This window comes from Choloepus didactylus, chromosome 6 (assembly GCF_015220235.1).
Source record: "Choloepus didactylus isolate mChoDid1 chromosome 6, mChoDid1.pri, whole genome shotgun sequence".
NCBI lineage: Eukaryota > Metazoa > Chordata > Mammalia > Pilosa > Megalonychidae > Choloepus > Choloepus didactylus.
Genome location: NC_051312.1, coordinates 63621534 through 63645147, shown reverse-complemented (window position 1 = coordinate 63645147; position 23614 = coordinate 63621534). Strand labels below are relative to the sequence as shown.

General features: G+C 46.0%; 1 protein-coding gene and 1 non-coding gene across 5 annotated transcripts in view; one reads left to right on the top strand and one right to left on the bottom strand.

Moving 5' to 3' along the window:
* Positions 1 to 23614, bottom strand: part of ABCC8 (ATP binding cassette subfamily C member 8) — a 76501-nt gene that overhangs the window by 44473 nt on the left and 8414 nt on the right. For all 4 annotated transcript variants that reach the window (XM_037839307.1, XM_037839306.1, XM_037839304.1 and 1 more), the window contains exons 4-10: positions 20379 to 20545; positions 18583 to 18825; positions 17485 to 17673; positions 9705 to 9869; positions 6247 to 6402; positions 1473 to 1607; positions 940 to 1102 (exon numbers count right to left, since the gene is read on the bottom strand). In XM_037839307.1, coding sequence (XP_037695235.1) covers positions 940 to 1102; positions 1473 to 1607; positions 6247 to 6402; positions 9705 to 9869; positions 17485 to 17673; positions 18583 to 18825; positions 20379 to 20545 — 1218 coding nt within the window. The remainder of the gene's footprint in view (positions 1 to 939; positions 1103 to 1472; positions 1608 to 6246; positions 6403 to 9704; positions 9870 to 17484; positions 17674 to 18582; positions 18826 to 20378; positions 20546 to 23614) is intronic.
* Positions 17180 to 17284, top strand: LOC119538991. The gene has a single exon (XR_005217766.1). It is a non-coding gene; the product is annotated as a U6 spliceosomal RNA (small nuclear RNA).

Sequence of the window (23614 nt, the reverse complement as noted above, 5' to 3'; positions counted from 1 at the left end):
TCCTAGGTCTTCACTCCACACAGGTTCCCAGCTCTTTGTGGGAAAGAGCCCAAGGCCAGGAGTTGAGAGACCCTAGAGGAACTAGTTTGAGCTATGCCACTAACTTACCGAGTGACCACAGGGAGATACCCACCCCCCCTCCAGGCCTCAAGTTCCCAATCTGTACAAAGAGAGGCCACACTGGATTTATATCCTCAAATCATGCTTCTCCCCAAAATCCCAGTGGTCTTTAAGCTGGATGGAGACATTTTGTTGATGAATTGAAGCATGAAAGTTCTCCAAACTTGCAGAAAACATTTTCCATTTACCTCTTCTTGTCACATCCTGTGTAATTTCCACAGATATATCTTCTAATTCATAAATTCTCTTTTCAGCTATGTTAACTTGTTTAACCCATACAAATTAGGAGTTTTGCTTTCTATTTCTTTTTTTTCTTCAGGGGCATCCACATGGACCTTTCTCAGTGGTTCTTGAACTGGACAGGTCAGGGGTCTAGCATGAAGTCTGCCAGCTGTTAAACACACACATTCCCACAGATGCACTTGGGAAGGACCCACCATGGGATAAACTTGGGCCAGATAAACTTGCTTGTGTGAGAGCCCTATGGCAGTGGTAGCTCAGTCTGACTTACTGAAGGGAAGTCCTTATATGTAGAGAATTCAAAACTATTGTTATTTATTTGTTTACTGGCACTTTCCAATAACATATCAGCTCCATGAGGAATGAGACCTCTTCTATCATTCTCACAGGCTTATCATACATATTTGCTGGAAGAATGAATATAGAGCACTGTGATTTCTGGGGGCCCTGCTACTAGAGCTAGTTTGAGGTCCCCCTGGGTGAGATGATCCCAAAGCCTCCCTCCTTTTGCCTCCTCCTGACATCCAATTCCAGCATATAAGCAGCAGGACCCAGGCTGGCTGGTTGGGGTGGACTCACTGGAAATGGAGGTGTAGACGGCGAAGGCCCTGAGGCTAGTCATCTCCTTCCTGCGGGTCATCTCCACCCGTGTGCGGAAGATGTTCTCCCACGCGTACAGTTTGAGCAGCTTGATGCCACGCAGCATCTCGTTGGTCTGCTTCAGCCTCTCGTTGGAATACTCCTGCCAGGGTCACCAAGTCAGAGAGGAGTTTTCCTCTTTCCCCACCCACCCAAGAGGAAGGAGCCGAGCCAACACCCTCGCCGCCCTGCCCATCTCTTGTCTCCACAAGGATGCTCCCCATGCTCTCCACTAACCACATTTTCACAGGAAAAACAGCTGAGGCCTGGACAGGTGAAGGGACCTGCTCCAAGTCAATGGCAGTGTGTGGGTGTGTGTGGAAGGGACTGTAGGGCCAGGGCAATGGTAGGGGGAGGTTCCTGGGGGAAGATGGAAGAGAGCTGCTGATGGGAGGGGCCGAGCAGAGAGAGGGAGCAGGGAGACATGTGGGAAGGGCGGGGAAATGGGTGCGTGCACACCTGCGGACACTCACCAGTGTGCTCCGCTGGGCCTGGGAGAGCTTGGTGGCCACAAAGTACTGGACCGGGGCAAGGAGAATGATGACAGCTGCTCCAATTAAGGCACTGACTCCAAGGATGTAGTAGAGGAGGATCACACCCACGATGATCTGAGGAGGACCACGGGGGTGAGTTCCCTTTGACCTGGTGTTGACTAAATCCCCAGGCCCCTGGTGAAACATAACTGGTGCCAGGTTTCCAAATTGTCTGGGGGTGCCAGGAAATGGGCGAAAGCACATTGTGAAAAAGCAAATCCAGAGGGAGGGCTAAGCGTGATGGACTCTCACACAAGCAGAGAGCTTCCAGGCTGGTAACTATCTGCATTTATCTCAAGACTGGCAGATTAACTCTCTCCTTTGCTTTCCAGATGGAAGTCTCAGAGCTGAGGTCACACAGTGAGTGGGACAGCACCTTTTGTTCTGTTTGATGGATATCAAGGTTGACATTTCACTCTCATTGGAGAAAAGTGATGCATGAGCAAAGGGGCAAAACTGCTGCATCCACGCCAGACAAAACAAGCCCAGGGTCCGAGAGTTTATTTTTCATTCTTATGCTTCTTGGCATCTAATTTTATTTATTTTTTAATGAACCTGGCCAGTATTCTCTGAAAAGAGAATTCACACTGTTTCTAGCTTTATGTAAATTGCTGCCTGCTTCTGAATATTTATAGAAATGTAAATCACTCTCACCAAGCCCCTAAATGTCATGATGACAATTTCACAGGGTGCCATCAAAGGCAGGCACCTCTAATTACAGGGCTTATTCTAGGGGAACAGATGAGCTGCTTTCCTTAATTAAAAAAAAAAAGATAGGATTCCTGGGTTGGCCCTGCCCTCACTGAGCCCCACAACAAATTGGCATTAAGCTTTCTGTATCACTTCAAGGACAGAGGAGTAGATGGAAGGTTCTGTAATTTCTGTTAACCATGGAATGCCTCTTGCATTAAAAGATATCTTGAGGGCTGGTAAGTGACCCCTTGACCACCCGCCTCTCAGTGTTTAACTGACATTAAATGCTGGCACGGATGGGCAGAGGAGCACATTAAGAGATGAAGAACCCTCTTACCCATGCTGGGCAGGTACCTTCCTGGAAAATTATCACTGGCATCTAGTCCTTTAATTATCTGTGCTCATATGGAGGCAATCAAGATGCCATTCAGCTAATTTGGATTGAGTGGGACACCAGTAAGCTCCTGGGCCCTGAGTCACTAAGAGGGCACTTGCTGGGATTGGCTCCGGTACCCATACCACCTCCAAGTCCGTGGCAGCTGCTGGGGCAGGAGCTGGGGACATGGTAACTGCTGCTAGTCCTGTGCTCCTCTTCATGCTTCCCCTCGCCCCCGTACAGCCTGTGCCTCCCAGACTCCCTTGCCCACTCCTCTCTTCTGCAGGGGTCTGAATGGACCCCACTGGGGAGAATACCAGAAATCAGGGATTCCAAGGATACAAAGCAAGTGTGGAGAATAAATAGGCAATTTTGTCTCCTAATCACAGGTTAGGAGAGCAATATAAAAAAGTGGGAAGATCACAGTACAGTCTCTAGAGTCAGCAGCTCCTAGTTTGAATGCAGCCTCAGCACTTACTAGCTGTGCAACCTTGAGCAAGTTACTTAACCTCTCTGAAACTCAGCTTCTTCATCTTTAAAATGGTGATTATAATGCCCACTTTGCAGGACTGTTGTGAAGATTAAATGAACATATATGATAAACACACAGAACAGTGCCTGGCATGTAGTCGCAGATGAAAACAAAGTGGCTAACCTTCCTTCTTAAAAACACACACAAAACAAACTAAAAATCCTCATGAGAACTCTGTCACTTGTGAACCATGGAAAGGAGGCACCAGGGTATGGTGCTGCTACCAGCTTGCTGTGTGGCTCAAGGTAAGGCTACTGTGTATTCTGGGCCTCCAATGCCAGTGGTATGGGGAAACACAGGGGTGCCCACTGTGGCCAAGTTCCCTAGCCTGGTGTTATGATAAGCTTTGGGTGGTTGTATTATAAAGATCCTGAAATTATTGGTAATACGTGTGAATGTGCATTTGTTTTTCTGAGGAACAGTCTGTAGATATCAGATTTTTCAAAAGTGCATACAAAGTAGATTAGTGGTTGACTGTTAACAAGTACAGGTTTCTTTCAGGAGTGATGAAAATGTTCTAAAATTGATTGTGGTGGTGGTTGCACAATTCTGTGACTATACCAAAACCCATGGAATTGTATCTTTTAAACGGGTGAATGGTGTGTAAATTATATCTCAATAAAGCTGCTATTTAAAAAAAAGTATATGATCATAAGAAGATTAAGAACCAAGGAAAGCCCTCAGGACTTACAAAGACTGGGGTTCCCGAGCTAATTCAGTATTATAAAGAGCCCCATGGATCCTGTGGCTAACCATAGCTGCCTTCTTTGCCTTGGGGCTGGGATTGTATCAGCTCTGGGTGGGTAATGCCAGTTCTTGAGCATGGATCAAAGGTGTGAGTGGCAAAGGTATAGTCCTTTGATGAACTAATGGAAAACCAAATTATAATTTAATGATAAATAAGTAGAGGTAAGTAATCAGTGGAGACAAAAATCCTCATCTGTCTGTGTTGTGAGGGTTAAATGATACACGTGAGAGAGCCTGGGCTGGCGCCAGGTCCAGGGTGGATGTTATTAGTTATCATCAGTCAGTATCATTAGCAATAATGCATGTGTAATATACTCTATAAGTAATAGTAACAATATCAAAAATGAAGCACTTTTGGTGGATGAAATCTTTTAGGACACAATTGAAAGGATTCCTGTGGATAAAAGGCTTGTGTGTCAGTTTGGATGTATTATGTCCCCCAAAACACCATGTTCTTTGATGCAATCTTGTGGGGGCAGACGTATTTAGTCTTGATTAGGTTGGAACCTTTGGATTGGGTAGTTTCCATGGCGATGTGACTCAATCAACTGTGGGCAAGACCTTTGATTGGATAATTTCCATGGCGTTGTTACCCCACCTATTCAGGGTGTGTCTGAATTAAATCACTGGAGCCATATAAAAGAGCTGACAAACAGAAGGAACTCAGTGCTGCAGCTGAGAGACATTTTGAAGACGGCTGATGAAAGCTGATGCTGACATTTTGGAGAACGCCATTTTGAAACTCAACCTGAGATCAGCAGACGCCAGCCACATGCCTTCCCAGCTAACAGAGGGTTTCCAGACACCATTGGCCATCCTTCAGTGGAGGTACCCTATTGTTAATGCTGTAGCTTGGACACTTTTATGGCCCTACGACTGTGACTTTGTAACCAAGTAAACCCCCTTTATAAAACCCAATCCATTTCTGGTGTTTTGCAAAATGGCAGCATTAGCAAACCAGAACAGCTGGTAATTGTGTCGAATGAGCTCTCCAGGCCTGGAGGGGAAAAAGAGTGGAAGGGTCTGGGTTGGGGTAAGTGGTAGTGGGGGATTGCATTTATGGCTACTCCTTGTAAAAAGGACCATTAATTCCCCTGTCCTACATCTCCATCTAGGCTAGCTGCCTCCCAATATGAGCTTCTCCTCTTATTATTATTATTATTTTTTTTTTTAGTATTTTTTAAATCTAGCTTTACAGGTAAGGAACACCAATAAAAATCACTTGAGATTAAGGTTTATGGCATCTGTGTCCCAAGAAGCAATGGACTCTGGGTTGGTAAAGTCCTTACACTGAACATGTGCAAGTTAGAGGGATCCAATATTTACTTAATGACTACTCTGTACATAGCACTCTGCTGGGTGCCTTACTTAAATCATCTAATAAAATCATCATAGCAGCTCCAGAAGTAGGAATCATCCCCATTTCATAGATGAAGAAACTGAGACTCAGAGAGGTAAGGCATTTGAATCATCTGCCTCACCCAAGTCCAGATCCTTTCTGCTACACCAGGCCACCTCTGTGCAGCCTGCAGGGCCTCTGGGAGTGGGTCAAGATTTCCATTTCTGGCCTGTGCACCAGAGCAAAGATTCACCAGCCCAGGGCTCACCAACTCCATGGTGGAAAAGCTCCAGATGGGAGATGGAACAGACAAGGTCTCAGGTCAAATAAACCAGGCTGGGGATTCTCTTACCATTGTTAGCAGAGAATGTGCCTCCTCCAGAGCCAGCCCCAAAGTTTGTCTGGCTTCCAAAAATATCATGCTTTTTATTTCCAAAAAAATACATATGCTTATTGGAGAATTTAGATATATAAAAAGAAAATAAAATTCATTGGAATCCTATCATGTGTCCTTCCAGTTCTTTTTTTTCTGTGTAAACCTTTGTGAATGTATACATACACATATTTCAATTTAGTAGGAAGTCTATTGCATACACTATTTGTAATTTATTCTTTTTACTTAAAATACATTGTGAATACTTTTTGATGTAATTAAGTACTTTGATTCAACATGACTTTTAATGTCCATCAAAAGTGTTCCAATATGATTATTCTATAGTTAACTTAAGGCCAGCTCCTTTTTAAAATGTCAATGAAACTGCCTTTTCTGACCATCAAGAGAGATTTCCAAACCATTTGCAGAGTGTGGGACAGTAAAGGGATGAGGGGGTACACACCATGGAGACCCCAAGGTACCCAAGGAAGTGGAAGGTACAGGCAAACTTGTTTAGGCTCAATTAAGACAGAAGTTTGTATAAATCTGAAGTCTGCAAAGACAGAATGGAGGATGGTGAGCCCTAGTCACTGGACTTGTATGAGCAGATTCTGGTTTTGTACACCCCCTGCCCCCCCCACTCCCATCTCTTACCTGTACTGGCATAGCCCAGAGGTTTGGGCACAAGAAGAAAAACCACATGAGCTGGTTAGTGTCTATGGCAACCAGGTTACAGATCTGCCCAGCAGTCATTTCCCCCATGGACAGGTTGGAGGTGGACAGGTGCATAATTTTATTGTAAATCTTGGTCTAGAAATGAGAGCAGAGGGTTTCACATTCATCATAATCAACACCCTAATAGACACTCCAGATGCCACAGGCCCACGATATGCCAGGGCTGCCTCAGACATTCCCCACGGGGCCTCAGCCCAGTCCTGGCATAGGCACCGGGTTATTGCTCCAATTTTACAAATGTAGTAAACAAAGCTTAGAAAGTTAAAGGGCTTTGATTGCAGACCAGGCAAGTCAGGGAGGAAGCCACACCAGCACAGCAGGCTGCTTCCCCCTAAGTGAAGCCTTTCCCTTGGGGGCAGGACTTGATTAGCTCTTAAATCTTAAAAGCACATCTTCACGTCCACTTGTACTTGTGATTTACCACAGGCCAGAGGACAACACACTTTGGAGCCATAAAAATGACACAGTGGGGCTGCCGTCTTATTTTACTGTGGCCATCTCCAATTGGGGAGAAGGTATGTTTGGGGGCCAAGTCCTTTCTTAATTGAGCCTCGAAGCAAAACAAGGGTTCGGCCTGTGAAGGTCTGAGGCGAGACCCGACGCAGGAGGGCCTGTCAGTCCTGGTGCCACCCCCTGAGCCCAGCCCCCCGAGGACCTCACTCTGCCTCTGTGAGGCCAAGGGGGATCAGCCACGGTAATGTGCCCTGGCAAGCTCTGAGCCTAAAAGCTCTACCTGCAGAGTGATCATGCCTTCTAGAAAGATTGCAATTTTCAGGCTGTGCACTCTTGAACAAGGACAACTGCACTCCTTTCTCAAATGTCCTAGGGATGCCTGCTCTTGAATGAAATTCTATTGTCCATTCTGTTGTAAGGCAGATTCCCAGCCTCTAATTGATCTTTTGTGTGAATCTAGGCTTTTTCTGTGTGGCAGGTTTGCTGAAAGCATGAATCATTCTATGTCTTTTTGTGAGCTTTTATGTACCATGGTTTGAAATAATGGCAGTGATATTTTTGACATATCTATGCGAGTCACTAGATTATATAAAATTGTGCTTCAAGAATAATCCTCCTAGTCCCAGTGAAGTAGGGACATGGAATAATCTGCCAAATGAAGCATTATTAAGTAAAGACCAAGACACATAGAAATGCACAATCTACTGAGAGTTAGTGTATATGAAATATATATAAACATATTTCATTATATATATATAACACAAGAGCTTTGTTTAATAACTTTTTCATGCAAGAAACATGGTTATTTTCAAACTTATGAAGATAAAGTCCCTTATTTATACCCTTATTTATAATATTCTGTTAACTCTGAAAGGTTTTTTTCCCCATTTGTTTTCATAATTAATGCCAACGTTTCCTTTTCATGGCATATGAATTAATCTTTCTTATTAATGCAAAAGGTTAAGACAGTCTGATAAAAACAATTATACCCTAATACATTAAAAAAAGCATTTTTGGCTCTTTCAGCAGAATTGGAAAATAGCAGGCTGGTCTGTGATTTATGACATACAACTAGGGAGTAGATTTAATTACAGAATTGTTAGATCACAAAATTGGCTGTTGTTTGTAGTGATGGGAATGTGCCTGTTCCTGGAGGGACCTGAGCAGGAGCTGGGACTTTGAGAGAGTTTTCTGAACTGGGTTTTCTTTCTAGTTCTGATCCCCATGATTCTTACAGTATTCGATTTTCCTGGCCTTTTCCACTATTTTCACATGACAACAACCCTGAGGAAATGGCTCTGCTTTCTCCATGAAAAACCACTGGGGCTGAACAGGGACCCCCTGTACATGCACAGCTGTACAGGTTGTACACTGTGTAGATCCATTCTACATAGTGAAAAGGAGGAAAATTCACATGGATGACACCAGGTTAACCAGAGTTCAGGCCCTGACATTGTCCCCAGCCCAGGAGGTATCCTTTCCCACTCAATCCCTTTTCTGAAGAGCCTGGATTCTGGCTTCCCCATAACCCATCAATGTTAACAATTCTGAAGAACACTTCTGCAGAAAGGGGTAGCTTTGGGCTTTAGCCACAACTTCCTAGAGTTCTATGGACTTTGTGGAAATTTCTGGGTATGGCAGAGTCTGCTAGTTGTCCCCCAATATCTATTCTTCTCTTTTTGCAAAGAGGATATCTATCATGGGATACATAGCTATTAAGAACTACTTAATATTAAGACTACATTTTCCAGCTTCCCCAGGTATGGCCATGTGGCCAATTTCTCAACAGTGGGATGGAAGAGGAAGTGGTAAGTGCAACTTCTGCATTATGGCCTGAAAGGGAAGCAGCATTCCCTCCTCTGCTCCTTCTTTCTTCTTGCTGGCTTCAATGTGGACAAGATAGTGGCAGTTTTTTTAATGGCAATTATCTTAGACCAAGAGGCAAAAATCACATGAGGATGTTAACAAAGCAATATTATAAAAGGAGCCTAGGTCTGATGCTTGTATAGCTGCCAGCCTTGACTCCATATGAAAAATACAACCCTACTGAAACCACTATCCTTTTGGGTCTGTCTATTCCAACAGCTGAACCAAAATGCTAATGAAAATTAGCTTAGATAATTTATTACTGCGCTTAGATGAATCTCATGACCACCTTCCCCAAAGGGGCCCCAAATCCTCCCTGACTCTGACCACTCTTCCAACCAACTCTAAGAAGGAAACACAGGAGACAAGGAGCAGGAGCCTAGACCCAATGACGTATCAAGACAGATCAGTTCTCTCTCCTTAGGGATTCAAGATTTAAGAGCTCAGATAAATCTTAGAAGCTATCTAATCCTCATATTTCAAACAGTTTCTCCCTCCCTCCCTCCCTTCTTTCCACCCTCCCTCCCTTCCTTTTTCTCCTTCCCTCTCTCTGTCTTTCCTACCCCTCCCTCTCTCTTTCTCTCCCCTCTCCCTTTCCCTCTTTCTCCCTCCTTCTTTTCTCTCTCTCCTTGTTTCTCTTCCTTTCCCCAAAGACGAATGCTTGGCAGCAGAATCCAGGACGCTCTGGAGAAGGATTCTGAGGCTAAATTTGCACTCAGTAGGAAAGAGTGCGGTGACTGATTAGTAACATCGGCCACATTCAAGGGTGGGGAAGGTGGATGCCCAAGGGTTGAGCCCTTGATATCTCAGACCTAGACCAAGGACCCCATTTTACCAAGAAGAGCAAGACAAAAAGAGAGGAAGCGCCTTGCCCAGAGTCACACGGCCACTAGACGGCAGAACCAGATTCCAACCCAAGGTGCTTTCCATTAACCCACATGTCCTTGTCAAAGGCTATGGTTTTAAAACACTGTTAAAAGACAACAAAACAGAAATTTACAGCAGAATTATTATTGAGTGTCACTTACTGTGAAATGAAAAAATAATCATCCAAGTACCTGTATTGCCCCTCTCAAGTTAATTCCGGTTTCAATGGCAACATAGTAGGATGCTTGCAGAAATGTCCTTTGCAGAAGGAGGGCAAGGAACAGAAGCACGGCTAAGACGTAGGCATTAGCAAGGAACTCTTGGGATGAGACAAAGTAAACACCGAGAAATTGTGTCTGTTGGAAAGAGAAGTTCAGAGGAGGTTGTCATTGCACAAAATGACCGTCATTAGTGCATATTACTGTGCCATAATGACCATGATTATTACAGGACCCTCTACACTTGCAAAGCTTTGTGCAATTGTTCATGAGTGGAAAGCAGTTGGCTAAATCCAACTAAACATTCCTTCAACTATATGAAGGGTTGCCTAGATCCTCTTCACCTTCCCATTTAGGGGAACAGAAGGGGGCCCAATTCTAACCTCAAGCCCCATGAATAATGTGGCCACCAGACCCAGGGGAGCTCTCTCTGAAGGAACAAGAATAAATAGAGCGAGTCACAGAGCAGCCAAAACCAGAACTGCTAGAACAAATCCCCCGATATATGCTCTCTATTTTTCTACTTCAAAAATGGAATCAGCAGAGGCCTTGTCCCATACTCGCCAATAATCTTCTCTAGTGATTACAGGGCAGAAAAGACCAGTGGAAAATGTGGCACTGCAGTGCTCCCGAGTGAAAGATGGGAACGCAGTCCTTGACAATACACTAAAACGATTTCAGACCCAAGCCCCCAGCCTTTTGGGCTCCCAGGACTTCCTCTTAAATTGATGGTTCTCTTACTGCACTCCCCCAAGAGCTCAGATGATAAGCAATGGGGAAAAACAAATGTTTGGGTTTTGTTGCTAAAGATACCCAGGAACAACAGTGTATCTGTTTCCAAATTCAGCATCAACAGCTCCCAGGAAAACTTTGATCTTGATAAGTCCACCCCTGACTAGCAGAGCCACAGCAGTATTTCCATGAAGACACAGCTCTCCCCTTTATGAGACTCTGCCCTGAACTCTGCAAGCTATTTGGGAGGCTGTGGGAGCTGCTGCAGGTTAAAATGCGATGGGAACAAAGTGCCGAGAAGGAGCCAGGGGGCACGTCCACGCCCAGATCAGGCTGAGAGGGGCAGGACTTGGAGAGGAATCCTTTTCCTAGAATGGAAAGTTCCTGGATTCCAGGACCTCCTGAGGGCGGAAAAGCCTTTGCCCCTTGGTATAGGGAACCCCCTAAACTGGGTCTCACTGCTCCCTGGAGCTGTCTGGCTCTGCTTACAACTGTTTCTCCCTTGCTCTGTGGGACAGGGGTCTCCCCGATTTGGGGATAGTGAGATGCAAAGGGAGACCCCTGAGTGAGGCTCAAAGCCCCTGGCACTCTGTTCCATTGGTACAGAGAGGTAGAGGGAGAAGGGAGAAGGAGGCAGGGGTATGCTGCAAGCAGCAAAACAGGCCTTGAAATAAGACTGCAGGGAGAGACCTGACCTTACAGGGGAAGAAGGGGCGGGAGACATTTGTCAGGCATTGAACTCTATCCTCATAAAACTCTAGTGAGAAGGGTCCCTACTGGCTCCATTTTGTACATGAGGAAATGGAGGCTCAGCACAGTTACGCGGCTGGCTCAAAGTCACACGCTGGTAAGGGCAGAACACGCGAGCTCGTGCCTGTGTGATGCCAAAGCCACTGTCCCTACCCACTCCTTAGACCTCATCCAGCCCTTTGACCTTCAGTCTCCCATCGACAGCAACAGGCTCGTGACCTGGGGACAGAATCGTGCTCACCTAGCTGGTGCTGGGTCAAAATGGGCAGGCAGGCTTCAGGAAACCTGGTCCTGTTTCACATGCCCTGAATTCTCCCCTTCCACCGCCTTCTGCAGAGACCAGCTCTGGAGAAGGGAATCCATTTTTCTTTTAAGCAACAAAAGGCATTATGGGAATTTATTTCAAAGGAGATAATTTAATATAAGAAATGGCTATATGCAAAAAGACATTTATATCTCCAGATTAGAGCAGGGAGAGGGTGGAAAATCCATGTAAACGCCCAACCACAGGGAATGATTAGATACTTTATGATACTCAGGGGAACAGATGCACCCAAGAACACCGACCATTCTGAAAGTTCTCCAGCAGCATGAAACATCACTCAACATCCCAAAGAACAATGAAACATGGGAAATTTAATAGCAATCTGAGGGCCTGATTCAAAGAAGGCCCTGGGAAGCTAGGAAAAGGTGTGTGGGCACTGGTTATTGTCCTGCAACTTGAAGGCCCCATGGCAGGAGAGAAAAAGCCAAGGCCTTAAAACTTGACACTCGGCAGAAGGTAAAAGCTATGGAAGTATGGAATACTCTAGTCTTGCATTTTCACAAACTCTCAGAAGGAAGAAATTGTGTTTGTTTCCAGGGGTTTCCCCAGTGTCCATGGCATAGTAGATGCTCAAGGAATATTTACTGAATTAATAAACACATATTATCATCATGCCCCATCTACTTTCAATAGATGTTATTACACATTTCCCCATTTTGCAGGTGTGACAACTGAGGCCTGCAGAATGTGATGGGTGAATGGCAAACAGAATCAGTTATGGATGTAGGACAAGAACTCAGGACTCCTGGTTCTACAGCGCTGACCCTTGTTGCACCTGCCTGGCCAAAGGCGTGATTAGAAAGGCTACTCTCCCCTGTTCTCAGGAGCTAAGGGAGAGGGAATCACTTGGGCTATTCCTTCATATCTTTGGCAGGACCCAAAAGGTGAGCTGCCCATAGGCCCAGCCCTGGGAGGCCCTGACTAAAGACACCAGTAAGTATCTTTGACCACACCCCAACCAACACATCCACTCATCCATCCGCGATCATTTGACATGGTGGTTAAGAGCATGGGCTTTGGGGTCAGTCATATCTGAGTTCAAGTCCTGACTCATCATGTATCAGCTGTTGTGTCCTCCAACCAGTACCTCAACCTATCTGAGCTTCAGGTTCCTCACCTGTAAAACAAGAGCATTAAGAGTCTTGACTTCAGATGGTTCTTATGAGACTTCAATACAACAATGAAGAGAAAAAATACTTAGTATGCATAAGCATTCAATACGCAGTAACTTCTGCATTATTAATTAAAGAACCATTTCCTCTGTACCTCCTGGGTGTCTGGCACTGGGCTGGGCCCTGGCACACAGAGGTCAGACAAGGCAGCTCCTATTTTAGGGGCTCAAGGTTGAGTCGGGGGAAAGAGGCCGGGTGTGCTTTGATGGCAGAAGCCTAAGTTGCTACGGAGCACAGAGGAGGGGCATCGAATTCAAGCAGGGGAAAGCTTCCCAGACATTTGAGCTGAGTCTTGAAGGCTGAGAAAGAGTTGGTGAAGTGAAAGGGGTGCCCCAGGCCATAGCAGCTGCATGGACACCTTCATGAAGAGACCAGAACACACACTGACAGCTCAAGGTCACAGAAACCTGAAGGCATATACGGCCAGAAAGGTACCCACAGACATAGCCACAAATACGGGCACCTGAACGGCAACACAGAAACATGCAGGGAAAGACACACTGAGATGTCCAGGGACAAACACAAGGACACACACACAGACACACATTCGTAAGCAGTTCCCAGGAAAACTCATTCAGAAACAAACACATACTACACTCACAAGCCTACACACATTTTCCCAGGGAGGTTTAGAGGCTGTGCACATCTTTAGCTCTTAGATCAAACCCAGTCTCTCTCTCTCTCTCTCTCTTTTTTTTTTTTTTTTAATTTCTCTGGCTCAGCTGGCAGCCTGGAGCAATGATGGCTGTTTTCAGACACCAACAGTTCTGTGTGAATCCAATTCCTCTCCCCTCCAGGCCAGAGCAATGGCAACCCACGGCACGGGACAGAGTGAGGGTGGGGTGGGGTGTGAGAGGGGCTGGAAGGAGCCAGACCCTGGGTCTTGCCGACCCTGGGGAGTGGCAGGGACAGGGGCAGCAAAGATCTGGCAGGTCACAGACACATCCAGTAATTAAGGAAGAAATAAGAATGTTTGTCCTTGTGGATGCCAAAGGTGGCGTGTTTCTTGCCAAGTGTGAGTGTCCTAGAAAGGGAAGAGTGGACGGGCTGGCCACTGATTGTGGAGTAAGCGACGGGTGCCTGGATGCACACACTGCAGCAGGACAGGTGCAGGCTGGGCAGAAAGAAGATCTTCCTCACTGAGTTAGCTGTTAAACTCTGCAATGTGTAACCAGGGAGTCCCTTCCTTGTAGGGTCAAGGCCAGAATGGCCCTCCTCTTTTGGGATGGGTGAGGGATAGCTGCTGAGAGCAGGAGGATGGACCAAATGACCTCAATAAATCCCCCTTTCTCCCATTTTCTGGGCTCAGAAGCCCAAATAAGAATTAAGCCATATCTCAGACAACTACAAGATTGAGGATTCTTTGTTACGGACACTGGAGACTACATTTACTTTCAACTCTTGTTTCTCTGTCTGTAATTTGCTGATTGTATTTGGGCTGCAGGGAACAAATACTAAATCTGATAAGGCCCGGCTGCCACTGAGGCAGGGCCATCTGGCTCGGGGATTTATGTGCTGACAAGTAACTGGGACAAGAGCATTCCAATGAGAGGGCAATAAATCCTACGGCTTGTATATAAATAAACAGAAAAAAAGATGACAAAGCTAATGTTCAGAAGAGTTAAAATTCTAAGTGTTGTTCTCACCACCTCTTTGACACATCCTGCCTCAGAGCTTTATCCTCAGGAGAATTCCACAGAGGTTTTGGGAACTGCTGGAAGAAGAGAATGGTGTAGACAAGATGATAAGGCCTCTGGCATGTGTTAATTCCCTGTAATGTTAACAACTGGCTCCCTGTTGCTGTCAATGTAGGGTATTCTGGGGTCTCCTGTAGTCAGATTAAAGCTGAAGGTGACACTCTATGTGGACAAGAAAAGCAGTCCCCTACCCTCTCTTTTTGGGCCAGGTAAAGTTCAGAGGCTCAAAAGCCAGAGAAGGCTTCAAAAGCCATCAAAGTCTAAATAGATCAAAAAGAGTCCTCACATTCTCAATTGAACAAGAAATCTGCCCATCTCAGCCTGGCCAACTCTTACTCATCTGTCAAGGACCCATTCAAACATCCCCCCCTCTGTGAATCTTTCTATGACCACTGGCTGAGTTAGTCATACTCGCTTCCTGCAGTTCCTTGGATATGCCTCCAAATAGTAATATTTAACACACTGTTTAAAAATTGTTTTTAAATTTCTCTCTCTTCCACTGCATTTCACGAACCTTGGAGCCAGAGGTGATAGCTAGATAATACTAATAGTCAGTTTAGCATTATGCTTGTAGGGGCCCAGACCACAGAGTGAAAGAGACTTGTGTTCAAATCCTGACTCTGTCACTAACTAGCTCAGAGACCCTGGGGAAAGTTACATAACCTCTCTGAGCCTCAAGTTCCTCATCCGTAAAATGGGGATAAGAATACCTACCTCATGAATTGTATGCTATGTAAATGATAACTCAATAAAGTTGTTTCAAAAAAAAATTTACGCCAAAAGGTTGTTTTAGGGATTAAATGAGGTAATACATGGATAACTCCTGTGCAAGACAGGTATGTAATAAGCAGTCAATAAGTAGTTATTACTGTTTAACAGTCTTTGTCATAGCCATTGCCTCCCTATCCCAACTCAGGCCTGACACACAGTAAGTTTCAATAAACATTTGCTGAATAAATCAGACAAATAGACTTGGAGCGTCTCATATTCTTGACCAAAACTGTGCAGATGATTAATTATATCCCCAGAAAAAATTAATACAAAACTCCTGAGGATTAACTGCTGTCTGTGAGTTTGGAGCCCATGAGATGAATAACAATACACAAGGGGGTGTCATAAATTATTAAGATCCCTAATTGCTAATTCTCTGCATCATTTTGGACTGCCTGTTTGTGGTAAGAGGTTATAATGAAGTCTTTGCTGAGAAAATAAAACACTGAGCCTTTTTAGGGGTGAGACATTTACCATTTTGTGACTATCTAAACCCAAGTGGCAGCAAAGGAACAGACAAAAGAATAAAGGCCTTCTCCCCGAGTGGGTGCTTTTGCTACAAGCAGGGGAAAATCAACCCTCGGAAACCCTCTTTTGTTTAACAAATTTCAGCTGTAGAATCTTTAGCGCTGGAAAGGCCAGCGGACATCATCTAGTTCGTGGATTTTAAATGTATTTAAGCCATGAGCTCCTTTTTAAAAAGAAACTTTAATGGGAAAGCCTGACATAGTAATAAAACCAGGGACAACTTTGAATGTAGTCTGGAATCAGAGTCAAAGCCCTACCCACTGAGGTTTCCCTGTTCCCTCTTCCCCAACAACAGCCCCTCAGATGCCCCTGCAGGACCCTGAACACTGACCCAGAGAGGTGAAGCAATGCACATGTTAGTGGCAGTGCTAGGGCTACAGCCAGATCTCCTGACTTCTGTCTCCTCGTGCTGCCAATTACATCTGAAGGAGTCGGACCGACAAAAGACCCCTGTCTTTTTACTGAGTAGAAAATCCAACGTTCAAGGATCTGAGCTCTCTGGGGATGCTTATGTCCCTCTGTTATCTGAGCACCAGAACTAAAATCTCAAGTTGTTTCACGAGCACTGCTTGCCCTCCTCCCCTTTTCTAGAATCAAAGTCCCCACCCCTAGGACATACACCAGCAACATGTCCATACCCCTGATAACTACTCTTATTAGCCACAGGATCTCTGGGGCTCTCCTTAACGGCTTCTATCCCAGGGCCTTATGATGATCAACTCAACCAGCTCATTCCATTTCAATTTCACTCAACACACCTCAACTTCACTCAATCCACCTGAGGCCAAATCAATACACAGTTCTTGACCCTCTACTATGTACAAAGAGCCAGAAGAGTGGCAAAGGCAGAGAAATCCAATTGTTTTCTAATATGCCTCCCCATCTTCTTCCTTGGTACAGAACCCCTGATTATTAGTTGTGCATAAGACTGCCTAAAGTATGACTACATTTCCAAGCCTCCTTTGCACCTGAGTGTAGCCATATGATTAAATTCTTGCCAATGGGATGTGGGCATCCCTTTCACTTCTTGCTGGCTGAAAATGTTGACTTGATGGCTGGAGCTCAAGCAGCCATATTGGATCACGAGGTGAAACGCTCCATGCTAAAGATGTTGGTGAAACAAGACAGAACTCATGGAGCCAGCATAAGAGACTTGCATTGCTCACCTTCGAGATTTATTTATGTAAAATAGATGTTCAAGTCACTGTTACTTTGAGTTTTATGTCACTCTCAGCCATCCTTAATCCTAACCGATAAGAGTGCTCTGTATAAAGAAGACAGAATCCCTGAAAAATGACTTAGAGCCTAATAAGTTGATATTTAAAAAAGCCAACAAATTCAACAAATCATAGAGTCTCTAGAAACTGGGTAAACAAATGCATTTCCTACAGTCTGCAGAATAGTTAAACAACTAGAAGAGGTATTATGGTGGTGATAGTGTGGTGGAGGGCACCATAAAATCAATTAGGGTGTGTGTACTCCGGCTGCACATTTACTAAAACTGGAACAATACAGAGAAGATTAATATGGCCCCTGTGCAAGGGTGACACACAAATTCAGGAAGCGTGCCATATAAAAACAAAAAAACAACAACAAAAACAACTGGGGTACAAGCTCGCCTCTTGGCATTTCTTTTGACCAGATGCAGAGCATCCTCTGGAGGGTGTGAGAAACTGCCCCTGAGTGGCCACAGCTCACAAACATTGGCCTCTTGCACTGGCATGCACGAGTGAAAATCCTCCAGAAGGTGCCCCTGCCCTATCCCTGGAGCAGCATACCTTGGGCTGGAAGACCCGGTTCTCCTTCCCAAGGTGGTCCACGATGCCAAAGATGCACAGTGGCCCAGCGAAGCCCAGCAGGTCGGCCAAGATGCGGAAAGTGCTGCTGAGGACCAGGCGTCTCCCAAAGGCATGGCAGAGCACCTGCCAGATGGCCCGGGCACCCTGCATGTTCTGTGCATCCTTCCGCTGCCCAGAGAGACACACGGATAGGTCAGACTGGCTGGAGGTCCACTCACGGCAGGACCCAGTCTCCCAGGAAGCCCCCGGCTTCTGCTGCCTGCAGAGACTCAGTGACCATGTCTACCGCAAACAGGCGAACTCCAGAAAGAAATCATGGGATCACCAAGTGTGTGGTTAGGTGGGCCCTATCAATGCCAACATGGTCCAGATGGGGAAACTGAGGCCAGAGGGGGATGTGATTGATCAAAGTCACACAGCTGGCAGAGGCTGTATGTAGAACAACACAGCACTGTGATAAGGGGGTAAGAGGTAGTGGCACGTGTCACACTCATTACCATCTGCCACCACATCTGCCTCTGGGTGTCCCCTGGTGCTAGGGCAGAGGCAGGGGAAGGAGCACTAGACTGGGAGTCAGGAGGCTAGCTCTGCCACCCCCCAGGTGTGAGCCAGTGCTGAGCAGATCACATCTTTTCTCAGGGCCTCAGTTTCCTGCTCAGTGAGATGGGGAGATCCCTGACTGTCCCAGTCATAGGGTTATTGTAAGGATCAGCCGCTGCCCTCTAAATTTGGTAAGAATTCCCACCTTTAGAGTCACTGAACTCTAGAGGGAAGGGCACAAGGGATGGAGGAGTCCAGTGGAGTCACCCCCCATCTCAGGGCCTCAGTTCCTCATCTGGACAATGAGGGTGTTGGACTGGACGACCTAAACTGTATGGGCTATTCCAGCGTAACTTCCTATGACTCTCGGACTTGGCCCTGGTTCACCATGTGACTTTGGGTAAGCCCTTTCCTCTCATGGGGCCTCAGTTTCCCCACCTGCCCACCAGGGGTTTGACCTGATGCCTTCTGAGGTCCTTGTCTATGACTCTAAACTGGGGGACAGGGAATGGAAGGCATGGCCGTGCCCGCACTGACCGCCTGGGCGTCGAAGGCCCTGCGGAGCCGCTGGTAGTTGGTGAGGGCCCTCATGGCGATGGGCAGCTTCCCGATGGCTCGGAGGTCAATGGGCTTCCTGTGGGCGGTCTTGATGAAGGCGTTCATCCACCAGTAGGTGCCCTTGGACAGCAGGTTCACGAAGGGCTGCAGGAAGCGCACCCCCAGGTCCTGCAGGTCCTCGGGGGGCTTCACCTCCCTCGGCGTCTTGAAGAAGATGTATCTCTGTGGGGCACATAGACCACCAGGGATGGGTAAATGCAACTTCCCAGCACCCCACTCCCCTGTTCTGGTGAAGATCCGGGCTTGTGACATCCCACCTTGACCTCTAACAGTTAAGACCAAGAAAGGGATCCTCCAGCGCCTCCTGGCCACCAATGGCAGGGCCTTCTGGCTTTGTAACTATTCAGGGAAGTCGACTCTGGATCCCTCTGGCTGCACTTTCAGTTGGGTTGGGGAAGAGCAGGAATCCCCCATATCCAGGTCTCTAAACAGGTCTGAGGACACCACCATGTTTCTTGTAGGGGTCACAGAACACATGCAGACCTGGGTTCTAATCTTGCCTCTTCCACTTACATTGGACAAGTCTCATCTAAAATGTTTCCTCATCTAAAAAGGGGGTGGTACTCGCATCACAGGGTTGCTGTAAGGGTCAGCTGAGGCAGGGAATGTGAAAGAGCTTTGTGTCCTGTGAGTCACCAACTAAAAGCAGAGGAGTTAGAGAAATGCAAATTAAAATAAAATTACATTTATCAGACTGGCCAAAATTAAAAAGAGCTATAATCACCATTGTGGCTGGGAGCTGGGGAAAGGGCTCCCTCATTCATTGCTAGTAGATTATGGCCTTTCTGGAAGGCAATCTGCAACATCGATTCAAATTAAAAATACACAGGCCCTTTGGCTCACTCCTTGGAATCTCTCCCGTAGAAATAAAAGCAGCAACACATAAAGATACAAGTATGTTTAATACAGCATTATTTGTGAAGGCAAAAACTTGGCAACAACACGAATGCCCATAAATAAGGTAATGACTGAATAAAATAAGACTCATCCACATGCTGGAATACTATGAAGCCATGAAGAAGACTGGGTTAGAGTTATACCAGATGAGTCAGAGGAGACCTAAGCGATATTTGTTGAGTGAGAAAAGCTAGATGCAGAAAACTGTGTATATAATATGATCCCATTTTTATTAAGAAAACATTGAGGGGGAAAAACAATGTATTTATTTATATGCACTGAGATAAACAACCTGAACAAATACCTGGGGAAGTGAGAGTAGGAGATGGGGAATGGCAAATCTGAGATAGGAAGGAGAGAGGGAAGGGGGACAAGCAAAAAGGATAACAGAATAAAAGACATATACACAGTTACACTTACTCTTCTGTGTATACATATGACTATATGAATAAATTAAAACAAAAACAAGCTCCCTCAAAAAACAAAATACAAAAAACAACAAAACCACAAATGGGGAAATAGGTACCTGAAGCTTTTTCTTTTCTCTAAGGGATTAAACCCAGAATCCTTCACCCTCAGCTGACCCATCCTGTCCCCGCTCTCCCTCTGGGAGCCTGGGGTAGAGGGCAGCTAGGCCAGGATGGAACTTTTCTCCTGAGACCTCTCCCATTGTCCTCAACTCCCCTTTGTGGGAGGCATAGAGCAAGGTGACTTCTTGGAAGCAGGATGGGGGCCCACACCCAGGACAGGACAGGGCGGAACCATCCAGGATGGCCTCGGGTGCTGGGGTGGCAGTGGCCCAGGAGCAACCCGCTTACCCTCACTCTGATGACGTTGACCTCCACGAGAAGCAACGTCCCGTACAGCATCACCAGCAGCCCCGTGAGGCAGAAGCGCAGCTGCGAAAAGCCGATGGCATGCTCGTAGAACTTGACAAACTTGATGGTCTTGGTTATGAAGGCCAGGGTCCAGTAGACGAGCAGGGCTGCCAAGGAGAAACAGCAGAGCAGAGAGGCTGTGTGTGCACACGTGTCAGAGAAGGAGGTCTGTGTGCACGAACATCCAAGTGTTACGGGTGGAGTGTGCACATTTCTGAGTAAGGGGACATGCGTGTGTGACTACATCTGAACATGTAACTTTGAGATGAGGCACACACATTAAATCATTTGTGAGAGGCACAGGTCAAGGCTTGATGTGCTGAGCCCTGTCTTGGGGCTGGCCCCTATGAAGCTTGTTGCTGCAAGGGAGAGGCTAAACCTGCTTATAATTGTGCCTAAGAGTCTCCCCCTGAGTGCCTCTTTGTTGCTCAGATGTGGCCCTCTCTCTCTCTAACTAAGCCACCTTGGCGGATGAACTCACTGCCTTCCCCACCACATGGGACCTGACTCCCAGGGCTGTAAATCTCCCTGGCAACGGAGGATATGACTACCGGGGATGAATCTGGGCCCAGCATTGTGGGACTGAGAACATCTTCTTCACCAAAAGGGGGTTGTGAAATGAAATGAAATCAAGCTTCAGTGGCTGAGAGATTTCAAATGGAGTCGAGAGGTCACTCTGGTAGACATTCTTATGCACTATACAGATAACACTTTTTAGGTTTTAATATATTGGAATAGCTAGAAGTAAATACTGAAACTACCAAACTCCAACCCAGTAGCCTTGACTCTTGAAGATGACTGTATAACAATGTAGATTACAAGAGGTAACAGTGTGATTGTGAAAACCCTGTGGATCGCACTCCCTTTATCCAGTGTATGGATGGATGAGTACAAAAATGGGGACAAAACCTAAATAAAAAATATGGTGGGTTGGGGAGGGGTAACTTGGGTGTTCTTTTTTTATTTTTATTTTTTATTCTGATACTGATTCTTTCTGGTGTAAGGAAAATGTTAAAAAATAGATTGGGGTGATGGATGCATAACTGTATGATGGTACTGTGAACGTCTGATTGTACACCATGGATGACTGTATGCTATGTGAATATATCTCAATAAAACTGAACTAAAAAAAAAAAAGCCAGTCAAGCCGATCAGCCAAACTTCCCTCAACAATAAATAAGAAGAAGAATAGGAAAATTACTTCCTGAGTTTAAGTTGCAGGCACTGTGAACATGTGCCCTTTAGATACATCATCTCATTTTTTTCTTATTCCTTATAATAACCTTATGTGGGAAGTTCAGCTGTCACCCTCAATTTGACCAACAAAGGAATCAAGACTCAGAAAGGTTAACTTACTGATCCAAGGTCACCCAACCTGGGCTAGCCTAATGCCAGAGCACATGCATGTAAGCTCCATGCTATAATGACTTCCTCATGGAATTTCCAAGCTGGGAAGATCTTAAAGTCATTCAATCCAGCCTTTTCACTTTGCAGATGAGAAAACTGAGGCCCAGAGAGAGAGAAATGACCTGTTCAATCTTGCAGAAAGCTAGTGACAGAGAGAGGGGCAGGGCCTGGCCCCCAGCCTTCCAATCCAGAATCCACGAGTCCATGAGCCCATGACAGCAGGCTGATGCCCCTCAGGGAGCCTGGGGTGAGGGTGGAGGGGGATAAAGACAGAGTGACAGGTACAGCCCTGAGAGGCAGTGCAGTGTAGTGCTTAGAGCCAGGCCCCTTCAGTCAAACATCCTGAGCTCAGATCCTTAATAGTTAGGCAACCTTGGGCAAGCCATTTAACCTTTTTAGGCCTCGGTTTCCTCATCCATAAAATGGGGATACTAACAGTACTACCTCCAAGGTTGTTGTGAGCAATGTATGGAAAGCATTTAGCCCAGTGAAACTGGCACACAGTAGGTGCTTTCTGGATAGTAGCTGTTAATATTTTTATCTCCAGATCTCATACTTGAGGCAGGTAAACATTAGAAGCTATCAGTGGATTCTTTCTATCTATCTATCCATCCATCTACCTATTCCTCTATCGATCTATTGGTTTACTGATCTATCGATCCATCTTCTCTCTATATCTATGCTTGATTGAGAGAAGATGGAAAAAGAAAAGAAAGTGGCCCAACACAGGGGCTGTGGGTGAGTTCTATGCTTTGAATTCCCATTACTCCTCCTACCTCACCTCCCCCTTCCTCTCCCTCTGCCCACATACCATCTGTTACCAAGTTCTGTCCACTTTACCTCCTAAGTATCTTTAATCCATCCCCTTCTTTCCATCCCCATGACGCCATTCTTATGACCAACTTCAGAGACTTCTCACCGGCTACCTCTCCTTTTACCGCTCTCCAATCTTGCCTCCACAGAGCAATAAATAGGATCAGATTTAAGATCTCTCAATGGCTTCAGTCCAGCTACCTTCTGCTCTCTGCCCTCCAGCCACTCTGTTGTTCTTCCAGATTTTCCAATGTGCTCTGGCTCCTTCCGCCCCAGGGCCTTGGCACATGCTGTTCTCTCTGCCCATCTTTCAGTTCTAAGTTCAACATGACTTTATCATGGAACTTTTCCTTGACCTTATCTGGGCCCCAGGATCCTGGTTCTTTTGTGGGATGACATAAGCCATATTGTGGTTTACGTTTCTGCAGGACTCCTAAGCTATAATTAGATAACAGCCTCCCAGGGAGCCGGCTGCTCTCCCAACGCCCACTGCCTCCCCACCTGCAGCCCATGGGGTGCATCCCCTCAACTGTTTCCTGTTCTAGAAGTTCTGGCCCTGTGGCGCCTCCTCTCAGGAGTTAAAAAAAAAAAAAATCCAACAAAGGGGAATGGAGAGAGTTAGTCTGTGTCCCTTGGAAAAGTCCATCCAGGTGCTTTAGATGCACCTGTAATTCGTGCTTTAAGGAGAGAACATTCTGTATTTGCCGGGGAACAAGAAAATGAATTCTCCAGATGTTCAGGCAGGATATTCCCAGGGCACCAGCCAGCCAGCCCCTGGTAGTTAATGAGGGGTTCTCTGTGAAAGAGGAGCCGCTTCAGAAATTGGCGTGGGTGGCTCTTGGAAGCCTTTAATATTTCCCCCTCTCAGCGTGCTATTCCTCATCCCTTCACCCACACTCACACGGGGCAGCGGATCACGTGGGTAATCCTGATGGGGCCCAGACCCCACCTGACAT